The 20,219-nt window shown below is 46.8% G+C and overlaps 1 protein-coding gene across 1 annotated transcript in view; it reads left to right on the forward strand.

Annotated features, from left to right (window-relative positions):
• The window catches only part of LOC120909327 (pendrin-like), a 135,110-nt gene that overhangs the window by 44,088 nt on the left and 70,803 nt on the right, over positions 1–20,219 (forward strand). The window contains exon 4 of the mRNA XM_040321075.1: positions 18,185–18,295. Coding sequence (XP_040177009.1) covers positions 18,185–18,295 — 111 coding nt within the window. The remainder of the gene's footprint in view (positions 1–18,184; positions 18,296–20,219) is intronic.

The raw sequence follows: 20,219 nt of genomic DNA on the forward strand, positions 1-20,219 counted from the left end.
CCCCCCCCCAAAAGCATGCAATCGGGTACAGATCTGATTGAAATCCATCAGATACTCCACAAATATGGTGACACTCCAAGAGGTTGACCATACTCCAATTAGCAGGAAATCCAACAAACGTTATTGATATAAATCAATAGCAGAAAACTTTACAGCTCAAAAAGGCAGGGAACAAGATGTCAAATGGAAATGCCTGGCTGACATTTGAATGGGCCGGGCTGGAATACATTACTGGTTGTTTAAACACCAGTGGTCACCATCTCACTAGCAAACAGTTTGAGTGGGAACCTGTCACATTTAGAGGATTTAGGGCCCTTTCACACGTACGGACCGTATGTCCGCATTTTCATCCGTCTGTTTGCGGATGAAAACGGGACATACATGGGTCCCTTTGTGATTACGGGTGTCAGCGGATGAACATCCGCTGACACCCGTAATTTGTCCGCCTCCGCAAAGATCCGCATTTACAGACGGAAGAAATCCTATTTGTCTGCCGGATCGGATGAACACGGACATACGGTCCGTGGGATATGACTACCAAATGTTAAGAAGACAAGATAGAGAAAAAACTTTTCAATGCATATTTTGTATTTTATTCTTACCAAATAAAAATTGGGTTCACTGATGTGCGCTGATGAGGCTGCACTGATAGACTGCACTGATATGCGGCAATGATGGCCACTGATATGCGGCAATGATGACCACTAGGGATGAGCTTCGTGTTCAAGTCGAACATATGTTCGACTCGAACATCGTATGTTCGATCGTTCGTCGAGATACGAACAAAACGGGTCGTTCGTGCCAAATTCGAGTGACGCGCCACGGCCCATAATTCACTGCGGCATTGCGCGCTGATGATTGGCCAAGCATGCACTACGACCCGCTTGCTTGGCCAATCACAGCGCCGTCAGTACAGAGAGCCGTAATTGGCCAAAGCCAGGGTGGCTTTGGCCAATTATGGCTCAGGGGGTTTAGTACACGCCCCACACTAAAAAAGGCAGCCTGCAGGTCGGCCTTGTGTAGTGTGTTCCGACGCTGGTTAGAGATTAGTCAGAGAGAGAGTGTAATTTTTTCTAGGTAGATAGAGCAGGCAGGTTAGTCAGTTAATGTTACAGTGTGTAGAGGATATATATACATCCCAGGTGTTGTACATATATGTATACACTGTATAGCTTAGCTAGATCAGTTCTTCTCAATTTACTGGCAGGTAGTTGATTGTTAAAGGAATTTTTTTTTTTTTTTAAGCATCATGATGCTTAAAAAAATTAAAAATAAATCCTTTAAATATTTTACCTGCTGGGTGTCTATAGTATGCCTGTGAAAACATATTTGAGAACCCAGGTCTTGCCCCAGGGAACATGTGTCAATGCAAAAAAGTTTTAAAAACGGTCGTTTTTTCTGGAGCAATGTTTTTAATGATTTAAAATCACTGCTCCAGAAAAAACAACCATTTTTAAAACTTGTTTCCATTGATACATGTTCCCTGGGGCAAGACCCGGGTTCTCAAAGACGTTTTCCGACAATAACTTGCATATGGGGCTTTAAAATGAGCACTTTTTAATTCGAACGTTCGAGTCACATAGACGTCAATGGGGTTCTAAATGTTCGCACGAACGTTCAGTCTGTTCGAAGGTTCTGCTGCGAACCGAACGCGGGGGTGTTCGGCTCATCCCTAATGGCCACTGATAGACTGCACTGATATGTGGCAATGATGACCACTGATATGCGGCAATGATGGCCACTGATAGACTGCACTGATATGCGGCAATAATGGACACTAATATGTGCCAATAATGGGCACCGATAGAGTGGAGTGAATTCTAACTGCAGTACGGTTTCGTCTCGCTTTTAAAACAAGGGAGATACATACACAGGTATTGTCATATGTCACAAAGATTTCTTGCACACTGAAAGGAATACTCACTGGGTTGAGAATAGCACATTTAGTGGAGCGCAGTGCTGGAACTTGGGACGGCACTAGCTGCATCCCCAAGTGTCAGGACAAATTTACTGGATGGATGGATCCAATCTGGGGACAAAACCGGGGACAGACTTGGTCTGAGGACAGTGTCCTTAGACCGGTGGGACGTCTGGTCACCCTACTTCCCAATTGTAGAGACATAGGCCCGGATTCACATACATCGGCGCATATTTATGCCGCCGTAGCGTATCTCTTTTACGCTACGCCGGCGCAGCGCACAGAGGCAAGCACTGGATTCACAAAGCACTTGCTCCCACTCGCTGTTAAAGATACGCTGGGTTTCCTCTGCGTAAGCCAGGGTAGGTGGAAGTGGGCGTGAGCCATACTAATCAGGCGTGACCCCATGCAAATGATGGGCCAAGCGTCATAGAAGTACTTTAAACGAACGACGCATGCGCCGTCCCGTGGCCGCATCCCAGTGCGCATGCTCAGAATCACGTCGAGACAACTGCCTAAGCTACGTCGAATCACTGCCTACGACGTGAACGTAACCTACGCCTATTCACGTACAACGTAAACGACAAAAGATACGACGGCTTGTGTTCCCTGGTCCATACCTGTGCATGAGTTGCGCCTCCTATATGGGGAATAACTTTACGCCGGACGTACGACTTACGCAACTACGTTTGTGAATCGGCGTATCTCCCTCATTTGCATATGTGAATAGAAAATCAATGGGAGCGCCACATACGCCGGCGTAAACAAGTTACGTCGGTCGGATGAAGCCTATTTTCAGGCGTATCTAGTTTTGTGGGCACGGCGCATAGATACGACGGCACATAGTTACACTTACGCGGCGTATCTCGAGATACGTCGGCGTAAGTGATTTGTGAATCCGGGGCCTTACTCTCAAGGCCGTGAACAGACTGCAAGACAAATCTCAAAAACGATTTACCTTTTCCCCACCGGTAAAAGAAAAAAAAACATGTTTTGCGTGGATTTAGGCTTGTAACTTGTATGTTATTATGTTGCCGAAATTTCTGTCTAGTCATCATGAGGACTCCTGTTACTGGTGACCTGATTGCATCTTGCAAATAGCTCTGTTGCAAACTCTGCACACACAATGTAAAATGTAACATTTATATGCATTTATTGCTAGTTAGAGACTTTTAAAACACACACATTGAACACAATGACTCTTTATTAAAAGTAAAATAGTTAACACTCCCAACCTGGAAAGCGGTGAGCCTGATTTACTAAGTAAGTGATTCAATGAGCTTCCATTAACCCTTAAACTAAGTAGTGATAATTGTAGTGGTGTTGGACCCAGGTAAGGTGATGATTTCATTTAATGTATAAGAGGTTTTAGGGCTTCACAAAACACTCACAAAGAAGCTCTGGCCTCTTTATGGAGGGCTTTGGTAACTTGGTTGCTTTGAAGTGTAGGAGCACCAAACATAAGAGAATAATATCCTGTTTTCAGAAGTTTTTGTTCCTCAAATTGATTAAATCTTTATAACTGAACTACAAAGTAGGGTTGTCCCGATACCACTTTTTTAGGACCGAGTACAAGTACCGATACTTTTTTTATGTACTCGCCGATACCGAATACCGATACTTTTTTTTAAATGTGTCCCCAAATGCAGCCATGTCCCCCCACAAATGCAGCCATGTCCCCCCCATATGCAGCCATGTCCCCCCCATATACAGCCATGTCCCCCCCATATATGCAGCCATGTCCCCCACATATGCAGCCATGTCCCCCACATATTGCAGTCATGTCCCCAAACATATGCAGCCATGTCCCCCCACATATGTAGCCATGTCCCCAAACATATTGCAGCCATGTCCCCCCCATATACAGCCATGTCCCCCACATATGCAGCCATGTCCCCCACATATTGCAGCCATGTCCCCAAACATATGCAGCCATGTCCCCCCACATATGCAGCCATGTCCCCCACATATTGCAGCCATGTCCCCAAACATATGCAGCCATGTCCCCCCACATATGTAGCCATGTCCCCAAACATATGCAGCCATGTCCGCCACATATATGCAGCCATATCCCCCACATATATGCAGCCATGTCCCCCATATATGCAGCCATGTGCCCCACATATATGCAGCCATGTGCCCCTCATGATATGCAGCCATGTCCCCCCACATATTGCAGCCATGTCCCCCATATATGCAGCCATGTCCCCCATATATGCAGCCATGTCCCCCCACATATATCCAGCCATGTCCCCAAACATATTGCAGCCATGTCCCCCCACATAAATGCAGCCATGTCCCCCCACATATTGCAGCCATGTCCCCCCACATATATGCAGCCATGTCCCCCATACCTAATGATGATGCCGCCGCCGCCGCGTTAATCACTGTGCGGCGAAAATTACAGGCAGCTTTCGTTTGAATAGCTGTTTTTCCCGCCACGCCGTGTAAAGGACACTCCCCCTTGCTCGGGATTGGACAGATCCGTCCAAGGGTGAGTGTCTATACACGGCGTGGCGGGCAAAATAGCTATTAAAACTAAAGGTGCCTGTAATGTTTGCCGCACGGTGATTAACGCGGCAGCGGCGGATTTGCGATATACGGCGATGGCGGGGGGGGGGCAAGTATTCTATTTAGGCATCGTGGGTATTTGCGGGACTTACAGTGGGGCTGCCCTGCATTGCAAGGGTAAGATGCTCATTAAGGTCAAGGGGCTGCAAAAATCTGTTTTACTTATCCAAATCTCCCTCTCCTAGGCTCCCTTCAATCATGTAACACAAAAACCTGGGGAATGCCCAGGGAAAAACCAAGCCTACTTACCGACCAGCTCGCAGAACAACCAATTAAGCTGTCTAACAGTATGCGTTAAAAACAGGGGTTTTGTCCGCACGTATTTGCAAACGCATGCGTGAGCCACAGAGCCGCGCCAAGGCACCCTGTAATCTGTGGACCTAACACTAAACAATGAGGCCCAGATTCTCGTAGAATGGAGTAAATTTGGGCGGGCGTAACATATCTCATTTACGTTACGCCTTTGCAAGGTATTCATGCAAGTGCTTTATTCACAAAGCACTTGCGTGTAAAGTTGAGGCGGCGTAGCGTAAATCACCCGGCGCAAGCCCGCCTAATTCAAATCAGGCGGGTAGGGGGCGTGTAGCATTTAAATTAAGCGCGTTCCCGTAACGTACTGCGCATGTGCCGTCCGTAAAATATCCCAGGGTGCATTCCTCCAAATGACGTCGCAAGGACGTCATTGGTTTCGACGTTAACGTAAATGGCGTCCAGCCCTATTCACGGACGACTTACGCAAACGTCGTAAATTTATAAATTTCGATGCGGGAACGACGACCATACTTAACATTGGTTGCACCTCATATACCCAGGGGCAACTTTACGCCGGGAAAAGCCTAACGTAAACGTCGTAACTTTACTGCGTCGGCTGCGCGTACGTTCGGGAATTCTCGTATCTAGCTAATTTGCATACTCGACGGGGAAGACGACGGAGGCGACACCTAGCGGGCAAAAAAAAATTGCATTTAAGATCCGACGGCGTAAGAGCCTTACGCCTGTCGGATCTAATGGTTATCTATGCGTAACTGATTCTAAGAATCAGTCACATAGATACGATGGCCCAGATTAGGACTTACGATGGCATTGCGCCGTCGTAAGCCCTTTGAGAATCTGGGCCTGAGTGTCCCCACAGTGGAGGCACATGCATTTTAATGGATAGATAGGGGCAGGTGGACTGAAGGGGAGCCACCCCTCCTTAAAGGTGCAGGAGCACACCAAACACCCAGCATGTAGCACAATGGCTGCAAAGGTGTTGATGTGTTGCTGGACCAATACAAGCACCACAGGTGAGACATACACATGTCCACCGCCCCATCTATAGCTGGCCATAGCAGTAAGTAGCATTGGAAGGCTAAAGCAGATAACAAAAAAACGGAGAGCCCTCCAAGTCCTCCTTCAAGCAGTCTCTTCCCCTCAATTCTCCGGTAGTTGCAAATCCTTGCATTGCCCAAAGGATTGAGAAAGTAGAACTGTTTATTTTTGTGGCCCCATAAACCTAAGTAAGCATTTATTTTTGAGTGAGGGGCAGCCCCACTACCAGGAAGATTTTTCCATTCTCCATTAATGGGCTTTAAGAAAGGATCCCAACTTGTTTCAAGAGTCTGAGGCCCCGTACACACGACCGAGGAACTCGACATGCCAAACACATCGAGTTCCTCGTCAAGTTCAGTGTGCAGCCATATCCCCCACATATATGCAGCCATGTCCCCCATATATGCAGCCATGTGCCCCACATATATGCAGCCATGTGCCCCACATATATGCAGCCATGTGCCCCACATATATGCAGCCATGTGCCCCCACATATATGCAGCCATGTCCCCCCACATATATGCAGCCATGTCCCCCACATATATGCAGCCATGTCCCCCCACATATTGCAGCCATGTCCCCCATATATGCAGCCATGTCCCCCCACATATATCCAGCCATGTCCCCAAACATATTGCAGCCATGTCCCCCCACATAAATGCAGCCATGTCCCCCCACATATTGCAGCCATGTCCCCCCACATATATGCAGCCATGTCCCCCATACCTAATGATGATGCCGCCGCCGCCGCGTTAATCACTGTGCGGCGAAAATTACAGGCAGCTTTCGTTTGAATAGCTGTTTTTCCCGCCACGCCGTGTAAAGGACACTCCCCCTTGCTCGGGATTGGACAGATCCGTCCAAGGGTGAGTGTCTATACACGGCGTGGCGGGCAAAATAGCTATTAAAACTAAAGGTGCCTGTAATGTTTGCCGCACGGTGATTAACGCGGCAGCGGCGGATTTGCGATATACGGCGATGGCGGGGGGGGGGGGCAAGTATTCTATTTAGGCATCGGGGGTATTTGCGGGAGTACAAGTACTCCCGCAAATACTCGGTATCGGTCCCGATACCGATACTGGTATCGGTATCGGGACAACCCTACTACAAAGTAAGGAATTTTGCTCCCTTACAGTGGGGCTGCCCTGCATTGCAAGGGTAAGATGCTCATTAAGGTCAAGGGGCTGCAAAAATCTGTTTTACTTATCCAAATCTCCCTCTCCTAGGCTCCCTTCAATCATGTAACACAAAAACCTGGGGAATGCCCAGGGAAAAACCAAGCCTACTTACCGACCAGCTCGCAGAACAACCAATTAACCTGTCTAACAGTATGCGTTAAAAACAGGGGTTTTGTCCGCACGTATTTGCAAACGCATGCGTGAGCCACAGAGCCGCGCCAAGGCACCCTGTAATCTGTGGACCTAACACTAAACAATGAGGCCCAGATTCTCGTAGAATGGAGTAAATTTGGGCGGGCGTAACATATCTCATTTACGTTACGCCTTTGCAAGTTTTTCATGCAAGTGCTTTATTCACAAAGCACTTGCGTGTAAAGTTGAGGCGGCGTAGCGTAAATCACCCGGCGCAAGCCCGCCTAATTCAAATCAGGCGGGTAGGGGGCGTGTAGCATTTAAATTAAGCGCGTTCCCGTAACGTACTGCGCATGTGCCGTCCGTAAAATATCCCAGGGTGCATTCCTCCAAATGACGTCGCAAGGACGTCATTGGTTTCGACGTGAACGTAAATGGCGTCCAGCCCTATTCACGGACGACTTACGCAAACGTCGTAAATTTATAAATTTCGATGCGGGAACGACGACCATACTTAACATTGGTTGCACCTCATATACCCAGGGGCAACTTTACGCCGGGAAAAGCCTAACGTAAACGTCGTAACTTTACTGCGTCGGCTGCGCGTACGTTCGGGAATTCTCGTATCTAGCTAATTTGCATACTCGACGGGGAAGACGACGGAGGCGACACCTAGCGGGCAAAAAAAAATTGCATTTAAGATCCGACGGCATAAGAGCCTTACGCCTGTCGGATCTAATGGTTATCTATGCGTAACTGATTCTAAGAATCAGTCACATAGATACGATGGCCCAGATTAGGACTTACGATGGCATTGCGCCGTCGTAAGCCCTTTGAGAATCTGGGCCTGAGTGTCCCCACAGTGGAGGCACATGCATTTTAATGGATAGATAGGGGCAGGTGGACTGAAGGGGAGCCACCCCTCCTTAAAGGTGCAGGAGCACACCAAACACCCAGCATGTAGCACAATGGCTGCAAAGGTGTTGATGTGTTGCTGGACCAATGCAAGCACCACAGGTGAGACATAAACATGTCCACCGCCCCATCTATAGCTGGCCATAGCAGTAAGTAGCATTGGAAGGCTAAAGCAGATAACAAAAAAACGGAGAGCCCTCCAAGTCCTCCTTCAAGCAGTCTCTTCCCCTCAATTCTCCGGTAGTTGCAAATCCTCGCATTGCCCAAAGGATTGAGAAAGTAGAACTGTTTATTTTTGTGGCCCCATAAACCTAAGTAAGCATTTATTTTTGAGTGAGGGGCAGCCCCACTACCAGGAAGATTTTTCCGTTCTCCATTAATGGGCTTTAAGAAAGGATCCCAACTTGTTTCAAGAGTCTGAGGCCCCGTACACACGACCGAGGAACTCGACATGCCAAACACATCGAGTTCCTCGTCAAGTTCAGTGTGCAGCCATATCCCCCACATATATGCAGCCATGTCCCCCATATATGCAGCCATGTGCCCCACATATATGCAGCCATGTGCCCCACATATATGCAGCCATATGCCCCACATATATGCAGCCATGTGCCCCCACATATATGCAGCCATGTCCCCCCACATATATGCAGCCATGTCCCCCACATATATGCAGCCATGTCCCCCCACATATTGCAGCCATGTCCCCCATATATGCAGCCATGTCCCCCATATATGCAGCCATGTCCCCCCACATATATCCAGCCATGTCCCCAAACATATTGCAGCCATGTCCCCCCACATAAATGCAGCCATGTCCCCCCACATATTGCAGCCATGTCCCCCATACCTAATGATGATGCCGCCGCCGCCGCGTTAATCACTGTGCGGCGAAAATTACAGGCAGCTTTCGTTTGAATAGCTGTTTTTCCCGCCACGCCGTGTAAAGGACACTCCCCCTTGCTCGGGATTGGACAGATCCGTCCAAGGGTGAGTGTCTATACACGGCGTGGCGGGCAAAATAGCTATTAAAACTAAAGGTGCCTGTAATGTTTGCCGCACGGTGATTAACGCGGCAGCGGCGGATTTGCGATATACGGCGATGGCGGGGGGGGGGACCAAGTATTCTATTTAGGCATCGGGGGTATTTGCGGGAGTACAAGTACTCCCGCAAATACTCGGTATCAGTCCCGATACCGATACTGGTATTGGTATCGGGACAACCCAACTACAAAGTAAGGAATTTTGCTCCCTTACAGTGGGGCTGCCCTGCATTGCAAGGGTAAGATGCTCATTAAGGTCAAGGGGCTGCAAAAATCTGTTTTACTTATCCAAATCTCCCTCTCCTAGGCTCCCTTCAATCATGTAACACAAAAACCTGGGGAATGCCCAGGGAAAAACCAAGCCTACTTACCGACCAGCTCGCAGAACAACCAATTAACCTGTCTAACAGTATGCGTTAAAAACAGGGGTTTTGTCCGCACGTATTTGCAAACGCATGCGTGAGCCACAGAGCCGCGCCAAGGCACCCTGTAATCTGTGGACCTAACACTAAACAATGAGGCCCAGATTCTCGTAGAATGGAGTAAATTTGGGCGGGCGTAACATATCTCATTTACGTTACGCCTTTGCAAGTTTTTCATGCAAGTGCTTTATTCACAAAGCACTTGCGTGTAAAGTTGAGGCGGCGTAGCGTAAATCACCCGGCGCAAGCCCGCCTAATTCAAATCAGGCGGGTAGGGGGCGTGTAGCATTTAAATTAAGCGCGTTCCCGTAACGTACTGCGCATGTGCCGTCCGTAAAATATCCCAGGGTGCATTCCTCCAAATGACGTCGCAAGGACGTCATTGGTTTCGACGTGAACGTAAATGGCGTCCAGCCCTATTCACGGACGACTTACGCAAACGTCGTAAATTTATAAATTTCGATGCGGGAACGACGACCATACTTAACATTGGTTGCACCTCATATACCCAGGGGCAACTTTACGCCGGGAAAAGCCTAACGTAAACGTCGTAACTTTACTGCGTCGGCTGCGCGTACGTTCGGGAATTCTCGTATCTAGCTAATTTGCATACTCGACGGGGAAGACGACGGAGGCGACACCTAGCGGGCAAAAAAAAATTGCATTTAAGATCCGACGGCGTAAGAGCCTTACGCCTGTCGGATCTAATGGTTATCTATGCGTAACTGATTCTAAGAATCAGTCACATAGATACGATGGCCCAGATTAGGACTTACGACGGCATACATGGCGGAATCTGGGCCTGAGTGTCCCCACAATGGAGGCACATGCATTTTAATGGATAGATAGGGGCAGGTGGACTGAAGGGGAGCCACCCCTCCTTAAAGATGCAGGACCACACCAAACACCCAGCATATAGCACAATGGCTGAAAAGGTGTTGGTGTGTTGCTGGACCAATGCAAGCACCACAGGTGAGACATAAACGTGTCCACCGCCCCCATCTATAGCTGGCCATAGCAGTAAGTAGCATTGGAAGGGTAAAGCAGATAACAAAATAACTGAGAGCCCTCCCTTCGATCATGTGTTAGACAAGTCCTCCTTCAAGCAGTCTCTTCTCCTCAATTCTCCAGTAGGATTGAGAAAGTAGAACTGTTTATTTTTGTGGCCCCATAAACCTAAGCAAACATTTATTTATTTTGAGTGAGGGGCAGCCCCACTACCAGGAAGATTTTTTCGTTCTCCATTAATGGGCTTTAAGAAAGGATCCCAACTTGTTTCAAGAGTCTAAGGCCCCGTACACACGACCGAGTTTCTCGGCAGAATTCAGCCAGAAACTCGATCGGAGCTGGATTCTGCCGAGAAACCCGAATAGAGAACATGTTCTCTATTTCCTCATTGTTCAATGAGGAAAGTCGGCCCGCCGAGATCCTCGGCGGCTTCAACACTGAACTCGACGAGAAACTCGATGTGTTTGGCACGTCGAGTTCCTCGGACGTGTGTACGGGGCCTCAAAGTTATCTCTTTTTCGGAGCTAAGAGAGACCTAGTGCAAAGAAAACAGAAAAGCAAAACAGGCAGCAATCTTTCAGCTGTCCATGTAACAATCTCCACAACTGCACACTCCAGCAGTCTTTCAGGCGTAGAGATTGGGACCAGGCAGTCTCCTACTGCCATCAGCTTCTCTTAAAGAAAAAGAGTGGCTCCTAGCAGGCTGTTCTGCTTTTACGACCGCCAGTCTGTCTTTGTGGATTGCTCTCCCCAGCCTCCATTCATTCTTTCCCAGGTCTCCTCACAATCTGGCACCCACAGACAGGGATGGACTGGAACAAAAATGTGGCCCTGGACTTTGACCCCACGGGGTAAGATTTTGCGTGGAGCCCCAGATCGAGGGAGATTATCAGTGGTCTTGTATGTCTTCCATTTTCTAATTATTGCTCCCACAGTCGATTTCTTCACACCAAGCTGTTTGCCTATTGCAGATTCAGTCTTCCCAGCCTTGGGCAGGTCTACAATTTTGTTTCTGGTGTCCTTCAACAGCTCTTTGGCCTTCACCATAGTGGAGTTTGAAGTGTGAGCGTTTGAGGTTGTGGACGGGTGTCTTTTATACTGATAACAAGTTCCAACAGGTGCCATTAATACAGGTAATGAGTGGAGGACAGAGGAGCCTCTTAAAGAAGAAGATACAGGTCTGTGAGAGCCAGGAATCTTGCTAGTTTGTAGAGGAGACCAAATACTTATTTTCCACCATAATTTGCAAATAAATTCTTTCCAAATCAGACAATGTGATTTTCTGGATTTGTTTCCACATTTTGTCTCATAGTTGAGGTATACCTATGATGACAATAAGGCCTTGTACAGACGAGCGAACTTATCCGATGAGAACGGTCCGCGGACCGTTTTCATCGGACATGTCGGCTCGGAGATTTTGGTCTGATGGTTGTACACACCATCAAACCAAAATCCCCGTGGACAGACAGCACGGTGACGTGGCGGTGACGTTGACGCCGCCACGTCCGCAAACCCGGAAGTTCAATGCTTCCACGCATGTGTCGAATCACTTTATCGCCATGAGCGGGTTCTCGGGCCAGCGGACATGTCCGATGAGTCGTACTGACCATCGGACATGTCAGACGGACAGGCTTCCAGCGGACAAGTTTCTTAGCATGCTAAGAAACTTTTGTCCGCTGGAAACCTGTCCGCTAGGCCGTAAAATTGTCCGGTCGGCCCTACACACGACCGAACATGTCCGCGGAAACTGGTCCGCGGACCAGTTTCAGCGGACATGTTCGGTCGTGTGTACGAGGCCTAAGGCCTCGTACACACGATAGGTTAACCAGAGGACAACGGTCTGATGGACCGTTTTCATTGGTTAAAAAAAGCCAACTTGCTTTAAATTTAACCAATGGATTCCTAACCGATGGGACAAAACCGATCGTTAGTAGGCACAACCATCGGTTAAAAATCCACGCATGCTCAGAATCAAGTCGACGCATGCTTGGAAGCATTGAACTTATTTTTTTTCAGCACGTCGTTGTGTTTTATGTCACCGCGTTCTGACACGATAGTTTTTTTAACCGATGCTGTGTAGGCGCGACGGACCATCAGTCAGCTTCATCGGTTAACCTAGGACAATGGTCCATCAGACCGTTCTCATCGGATGGACTGATCGTGTGTACGAGGCTTTACAGACCTCTCTCATCTTTTTAATCGGGAGAACTTGCACAATTGGTGGCTGACTAAATAGTTTTTTCGCCCCACTGTACATATGCTGTTTTCTTTGGAGAACACATAAGGGGGTTAGTCATGAATTTCAGGATTTGATTTATGTCATCGGTCTCCTTGCTAGATGCCTCTTCATGTTGTGTTTCTTTTGCATTATGATGAGTAATCAACTTGAGTATGGATTCTCACGAATGGGGCTTTTCCAAGAGCTTGACCACGGGCAAGTGACAATGTCCTTTCCAACAATATTTCAAGAGTTACCATGGTATTTAAAACAGCTGACTTGCCACTATAAGCTTTTGTTAAAAATAAACTTTATAGAGCAGTTAGATGGGGCAGATAATAATGAGTTAAATGGAGAATATTCATTTCTCTCTTTTTCCAGTGATAAAGTCTTTTAATAGATCACATACATATACTGTTGTGACTGTAAAAAGTTAATATGAAGTGAAGTAAAGGGCATGAAAGCTATCAGAATACATCAGATGGCAGATGCAAATCACTTTCGACTTTCGTGTCCTACAGTTGCCTTTCATAGGCAGATCTTCAATGGAGGCAGCAACAAAGCACTTACTGGCCTGTTGTCTTGGCTTAACCACTTAAGACCCGGACCTTTAGGCAGCTAAAGGACCCGGCCAGTTTTTGCGATTCGGCACTGCGTCGCGTTAACTGACAATTGCACGGTCGTGCAACGTGGCTCCCAAACAAAATTGGCGTCCTTTTTTTCCCACAAATAGAACTTTCTTTTGGTGGTATTTGATCACCTCTGCGGTTTTAATTTTTTGCGCTATAAACAAAAATAGAGCGACAATTTTTAAAAAAATTCAATATTTTTTACTTTTTGCTATAATAAATATCCCCCAAAAATATATATATATATATAAAAAAAATGTCCTCAGTTTAGGCCGATACGTATTCTTCTACCTATTTTTGGTAAAAAAAAAATCGCAATAAGCGTTTATCGGTTGGTTTGCGCAAAATTTATAGCGTTTACAAAATAGGGGATAGTTTTATTGCATTTTTATTAATTTTTTTTTACTACTAATGGCGGCGATTAGCGATTTTTTTCGTGACTGCGACATTATGGCGGACACTTCGGACAATTTTGACACATTTTTGGGACCATTGTCATTTTCACAGCAAAAAATGCATTTAAAATGCATTGTTTACTGTGAAAATGACAATTGCAGTTTGGGAGTTAACCACAAGGGGGCGCTGATGGGGTTATGTATGACCTCATCTAACTGTAGGGGGGTGTGGCTGTAGGTGTGACATCATCGATTTTGATTCCCTATAAAAGGGAACACACGATCGATGACGGCGCCACAGTGAAGAACGGGGAAGCTGTGTTTACACACAGCTCTCCCCATTCTTCAGCTCCGGGGACCGATCGGGGGACTCCAGCGGCGATCGGGTCCGCGAGTCTCGCGGTCACGGAGCTTCGGACCGGGTCGCGCGCACGCGGCCCGCGACCCCACAGCTGGGCTTAACGGGCAACGTAAATCGGCGTAAAGGGGTCCTTAAATGGTTAAAATGAAAGCCCAATTCCAGACTTTTTCTTTTTTGAATAGAGTATGGAAGAGTTACATTTTGTCATAGGTTTTTATTTCTATGCATGAAACTACTGGGGAGATTTCCTATCATTTCCAGGCTTGATGAAGCCTGTGCAAGACATTTTTGTGAGATATGACAATATATGTATCTCCTTTGTTTTAAAAGCGAGACAAATCCGTACTGCAGTTAGAATTCCGTCCCCTCTAAAACTGAACTGCCAATATTGATTGGATTAGTCAAGCATATGCTCAACCAAACTTCAATTACCTAAAAGGTAAAAATAAAAAGATTAATACGTTACCGGTGGTCTAAGAAACATTGGCTTTGAGGAGTATCAGGTAAGGTGTCCCACAAGGGACCTTTTCTGAGTATCGGGTAAGGTGTCCCACAAGGGACCTCTTCTGAGTATCGGGTAAGGTGTCCCACAAGGGACCTCTTCCAACCTTCCTACATCTCTGCGCTATCTTCTTCTCCTCTCGTCTTACACGACTCTTTCCGTCCCAAAATTATTTCGGTCTTCTCTGAGCTTTTCTTTAAATTTTAGAATCCCCCTGTAACGGAATGACCCGGGACACCCAGAGACTTTGTAAGGATGAGGGGTACTCCTATACCGGCGTCACCAAGGAGTCTTATGTCTAGGGTCACCTTATGTCCGATAGGGCCATAGGGTGACTGAGAAATGATGTCCTAAATTACAGGACAGGGGACATCACTGATAGTTCATATTGCAGGATTTTGAGATACTGCAAGATGTTGGTTAATTGTGACCCAACCAGTCAATAGTGACTAATTTCTATGATTAACCCTGACTAGTGACATGCTAATTGAGTCAGGCTCCTGGAAGACCTTTCATTGTGTGATAACACTGCTTTAAGCCTATTGATGCTCAGAGGTGTGAATACCTTTCAGTCAAGCTGTATGCGAAGACAGAACGTCTGTCTAGGGATATGGATTAAGAAGAGATCATTGTGTGTGATGGTGTTTTGTTTGTTATGCTGTTAATGAAGGAATGTGCAGTGATTAGATCATGATAATTATAGGCCGGCGCCGACATGTCTAGAATGTTTAGTAATTAGCTCAAAGAATGTGATTGAAGCCCCCCACGGTGTGATGTGTGGGTGGGGAGTTGATTGTTCCTTCCATGCCTTGTACTGTATATAAGACTGAAAGTTACCATTAAAGTTGTCTTCATTTTTGGAACAAGTAGAGCTGCGTGTCTCGTCTTGATTCTGGGGAAAACGGGATGGATCAGGTCCTGTTGGTTGGAGTGTCGATAAGCTGTCTTGGATGTGATGGAAGGTCGTAATTGGTGGTGACCGTTACACCCCCTTTCTGCTATGTGTAACCACTTTTATCCCACCCAAAAAATGAGTTTGTGTGTCACTATTATGTATGGATGGTGTAAAATGATGGATTGTTTGTTTCTATGTAACCATGACAATCTCATCTGTGCAGCAATCTTGGACTTTTAGGGGCAGATCCACGTACATTGGCGCATTTTTCTGTCGGGCGTAGCGTATCTAAGATACACTACGCCGCCGTAACTTACTTTTTTTTTGGAATCCTCTAAGAATTCGCGCCGTAAGTTACGGCGGCGTAGTGTATTTTTGGCGGCGTAAGGGCACGCAATTCAAATGGATGTGATGGGGGCGTGTTTTATGTAAATACGTCGTGACCCGACGTAAACAACATTTTTTTTGAACGGCGCATGCGCCGTCCGTGGGGGTATCCCAGTGCGCATGCTCGAAATTAAACCGGAACAGGCCAATGTTTACGACGGTGACGTCATTCTACGCAAATCCCTATTCGCGAACGACTTACGCAAACGACGTAAAAAAAAAAATTTGACGCAGGAACGACGGCCATACTTAACATTGAGTACGCCTCATAATAGCAGGGGTAACTATACGCCGGAAAAAGCTGATCGCAAACGACGTAAAAAAAAGGGCCGGCCGGACGTACGTTCGTGGATCGCCGTAACTAGCTAATTTGCATACTCGACGCGGAATTTGACAGAAACGCCACCTAGCGGCCGGCGGAAACATACACCTACTATCCGACGGCGTACTAAGACGTACGCCTGTCAGATCGATCCCAGATGCAGTCGTATCTTGTTTTGTAGATACAAAACAAAGATACAACGCGGGAACATTAAAATTACGCGGCGTAATTCTTTTGTGGATCTGCCCCTTAATCTCCAAATACGGAAAGGTTTCTTCACAGTCAGGCCTCGTACACACGACCGAGTTTCTCGCCCTGTGTTTCGCACGTCGAGTTGTACGAGGCTTAAGAGCTGTGAAAATGTGGAATAGACTCCCTCCAGAGGTGGTTCTGGCCAGATCAGTGGATTGCTTTAACCACTTCAATACCAGGCACTTACGCACCTTCCTGCCCAAGCCAATTTTCAGCTTTCAGCGCTGTTGCACTTTGAATGACAATTGCGCGGTCATGCTACACTGTGCCCAAACAATTTTTTTTATATTTTGTTCCCACAAATAGAGCTTTCTTTTGGTGGTATTTGATCACCTCTGCGATTTTAATTTGTTGCACAAAAAAAAAGACCGAATTGTTTTGAAAAAGAAAGGTTTTCTTTTTTTCTGTTATCTTTTTTGTAAATAAGTAAGTTTTCTTCTTCAATTATGGGCACTGATATGGCTGCACTGATAAGACGGCACTGATGGGCACCGATGAGGTGGCACCAATGAGGTGGCACTGATGATGGTTACTGATAGGTGGCACTGATGGGCACTGATAGGCGGCACTGATAGGCGGCGCTGGTATGCGGCACTGATGGGCACTCATAGGCGGCACTGATGGGTACTTATGGGTGGCACTGATAGGTTGCACAGATGGGCACTTATAGATGGGCACTGATGGGCATGGATGGACACTGAGGGGTGGCACTGATGATACTGATGGTTTCATTTCTGGGCATCACTTGTTCCATATTTTTGCCAGTCAGTGCCCATGTTGCCAGTCAGTGCCCATTTGTGGGCACTGATTGGCATCTATTGTGAATATTTTTTAATATGTGGATGGCCATGGGGTACATACCTGGCCATCCACATGTTGCCCCCTTCCCTGGTGGTCCTGGCGGCTTCCCTGGTGGTCCAGTGTGGGCATCCTCGGGGGGGGGGGCTATGCTGATAAACAATCAGCGTATACCCCCCCTGTCAGGAGAGCCACTGATCGGCTCTCCTCTACTCGCCGGCATTTTATCCTGCTGGACGTCAATAGACATCCAGTCAGGATAACAGAACCACTTCCTGGACGTCAATTTGCTATTGACCGGGCGGGAAGTGGTTAAGAAAGGTCTGGATACTTTCCTAAATGTATATAATATAACTGGGTATTAACATTTATAGGTAAAGTTGATCCGGGGAAAATCCGATTGCCTCTCGGGGAGATCAGGAAGAATTTTTTTTCCCTTCTGTAGCAAACTGGATCATGCTCTGCTGGGGTTTTTCGCCTTCTTCTGGATCAACTATGGGTATAGAATTGGGTATATGGGACTGTATGATATTATTATTATTATTATTATTTTTTTATGGCTGAACTAGATGGACTTGTGTCTTTTTTCAACCTGACTAACTATGTAACTATGTAATACAATGGCAACAGCGTAAACACACAATAGGCGGGCACAACAAAAACAGCTTTTACTGAACTGCCTCTTCGGGGAAACCCATAATTATTAATTTTATTATTATACAGGATTTATATAGTGCTAACAGTTTATGCAGCGCTTTACAATAATGTTCTAAGAACATGTTTTGGGTATAAAACTCATTAAATGTTTACTGTAAATCAAAGATTATCCCAACCGGTCACCCACGAAAGCTGAAAAATATTGATTACAAATCACAGATGTTGCCTTAATTATAATCTCAAGGATAACATTTCGTTTTTTTATTTCAGGTTTGTCTTTTGCGTTGCTGGCGGAAGTTCCTGTAGGATATGGTCTATACTCTTCTTTCTTCCCTGTAATAATGTACATGTTCCTGGGGACATCCAAACATCTCTCCATTGGTGAGTAAATCAGCTTGGTAATTGTAAAACAACCAAAAGATTTGATGAGTTTTGTCGAGCTTTTCTTGGCTGGATCATGCAATGGCCTCATGGTGGTAGGCAGATACTTGTGTAGCGCCCCCTTTGCTTTTAGCATGGGCACTACGCTAGAGTTAATGGGAAATTGGAGAGTTACTTTGCTTTCATTCAAGATTTGTTCAAATTCCGGACGTCTGTCATTCCAGAATTGTCCGCTGGGTCAGTCTGTGGTCCAGGGATACAGTGCCATCCCTGGCCAGCAGTTGGCGCTAGAGGGGTTCTGGCAGAGCAAGCTTTCCCAGCAGCCAATTAGAGGAGTTTTCCCTCGCAAGGCATGCTGGGGGAGAATATATCTGTGACAGGGGTCATGTTAGGTAGATTCAGAAAGAGTTAAGCCCCATACACACCATCAGATTATCTGCAGATTTTTGTCTTCAGATTTACCAAAACCATGTAATAGGAGGTCAAACCTTAAGAGTTTCAATTTGTATGCAATCAGGCAGGCCCTTGTACTACATGGTTTTGGTAAATCTGAAGAAAAAAATCTGCAGATAATCTAATGGTGTGTATGGGGCTTTAGGCCGGCTTATCTACAGATAAGCCGACCTAACTCTGAATCTGCACCGACCTATGTTTAAGTGTATTCTCTAACAGAGATACACTTAAACATATCTAAGATACGACGGCTTGCGCAGTCCTATCTTAGATTGCAATGTTGTTGATGGCCGCTAGATAGCGCTTCCATTGCGGCCGGCGTAGATTATGTAAATGAGGGGATACGCCGATTCACGAACGAACGCCAGGCCGACGCAGTACTTTTACGCCGTTTACGTAAGAGATAGGCCGCGTAAAGTTAGAGCTATGCTCTAGTAGAATAGTAATGTTAAGTATGGCCGCCGTTCCCGTCGCGAAATTCAAATTTTTTACGTCGTTTGCGTAAGTCGTCTGCGAATCGGGATTTACGTCGTTTACGTCCACGTCTAAATCAATAGGCCCGTACGGCGTACTTAGCCGCAATGCGCACTGGGAAATGTAGGCGCCCGGCGCATGCGCAGTAGCCAAAAAACATCAAAAACGTGAGGTCAAGCCTCATTACCATGATACACGCCCCCCTCCAAGTCATTTGAATTAGGCGCCCTTACGCCCGCTCGTTTGAGGCTACGCCGCCGTAGATTAGCAGGTAAGTAGATTGAAAATCACTACTTGCCTAGTTAATTTACGGCGGTGTAGCCTAAACAGGCTAGGCTACGCCGCCCTAAAGATATTCCTGTGTACCTGAATCTACCTAATGTGTTCTAAAACTTTTGCGGGGTCCGCGTTCCAGGTGCGGTACCCACCTTCAGGGTACGCGCATCCATGGACCACGCCAGCACGGCCCACCTGGCCAAGGCTCAATACTGCCTTAAACCTCATCGGGAGGAAAAGATGGACTTCAGTGTTTCGCTGGGTTCCAGGACCGATTGAAAGAATCCCAGTCTGATCGGGTGTTCGGATCACTGACAGGTATGCTTGCTGTCATCCGGGGGCCTAGTAAGGAAAAAGTCTACTGGGAGGAGTTGCTCTTTATTCACCTAAGTCCTTTATTGAAATTGGCCTGTGACCAAGGCCCTAGAGCCGGGTCTGTGAGACAGACCCGTTCCTCCCAGATGGTTCAGAGTGACACTTCGGCTGCCAGGCCTATCATAGGGGTCTGTCCGGGGGCACTTTACCCACTCCCAGCAGAGTGGCGACGAGTTACAGAAATTGGTACCGTATTTTCCGGCGTATAAGACGACTCGGCGTATAAGACGACCCCCTAATTTTCCAGCCAAAATGTTGGTTTTGGGATATACTCACCGTATAAGACTACCCCCTTCCTACTAGTCATGCCTCGCCTCACGGTGCCACCATTACATGCCAGACTATG

Source organism: Rana temporaria, chromosome 8 (genome assembly GCF_905171775.1).
Source record: "Rana temporaria chromosome 8, aRanTem1.1, whole genome shotgun sequence".
Classification (NCBI taxonomy): Eukaryota; Metazoa; Chordata; class Amphibia; order Anura; family Ranidae; genus Rana; species Rana temporaria.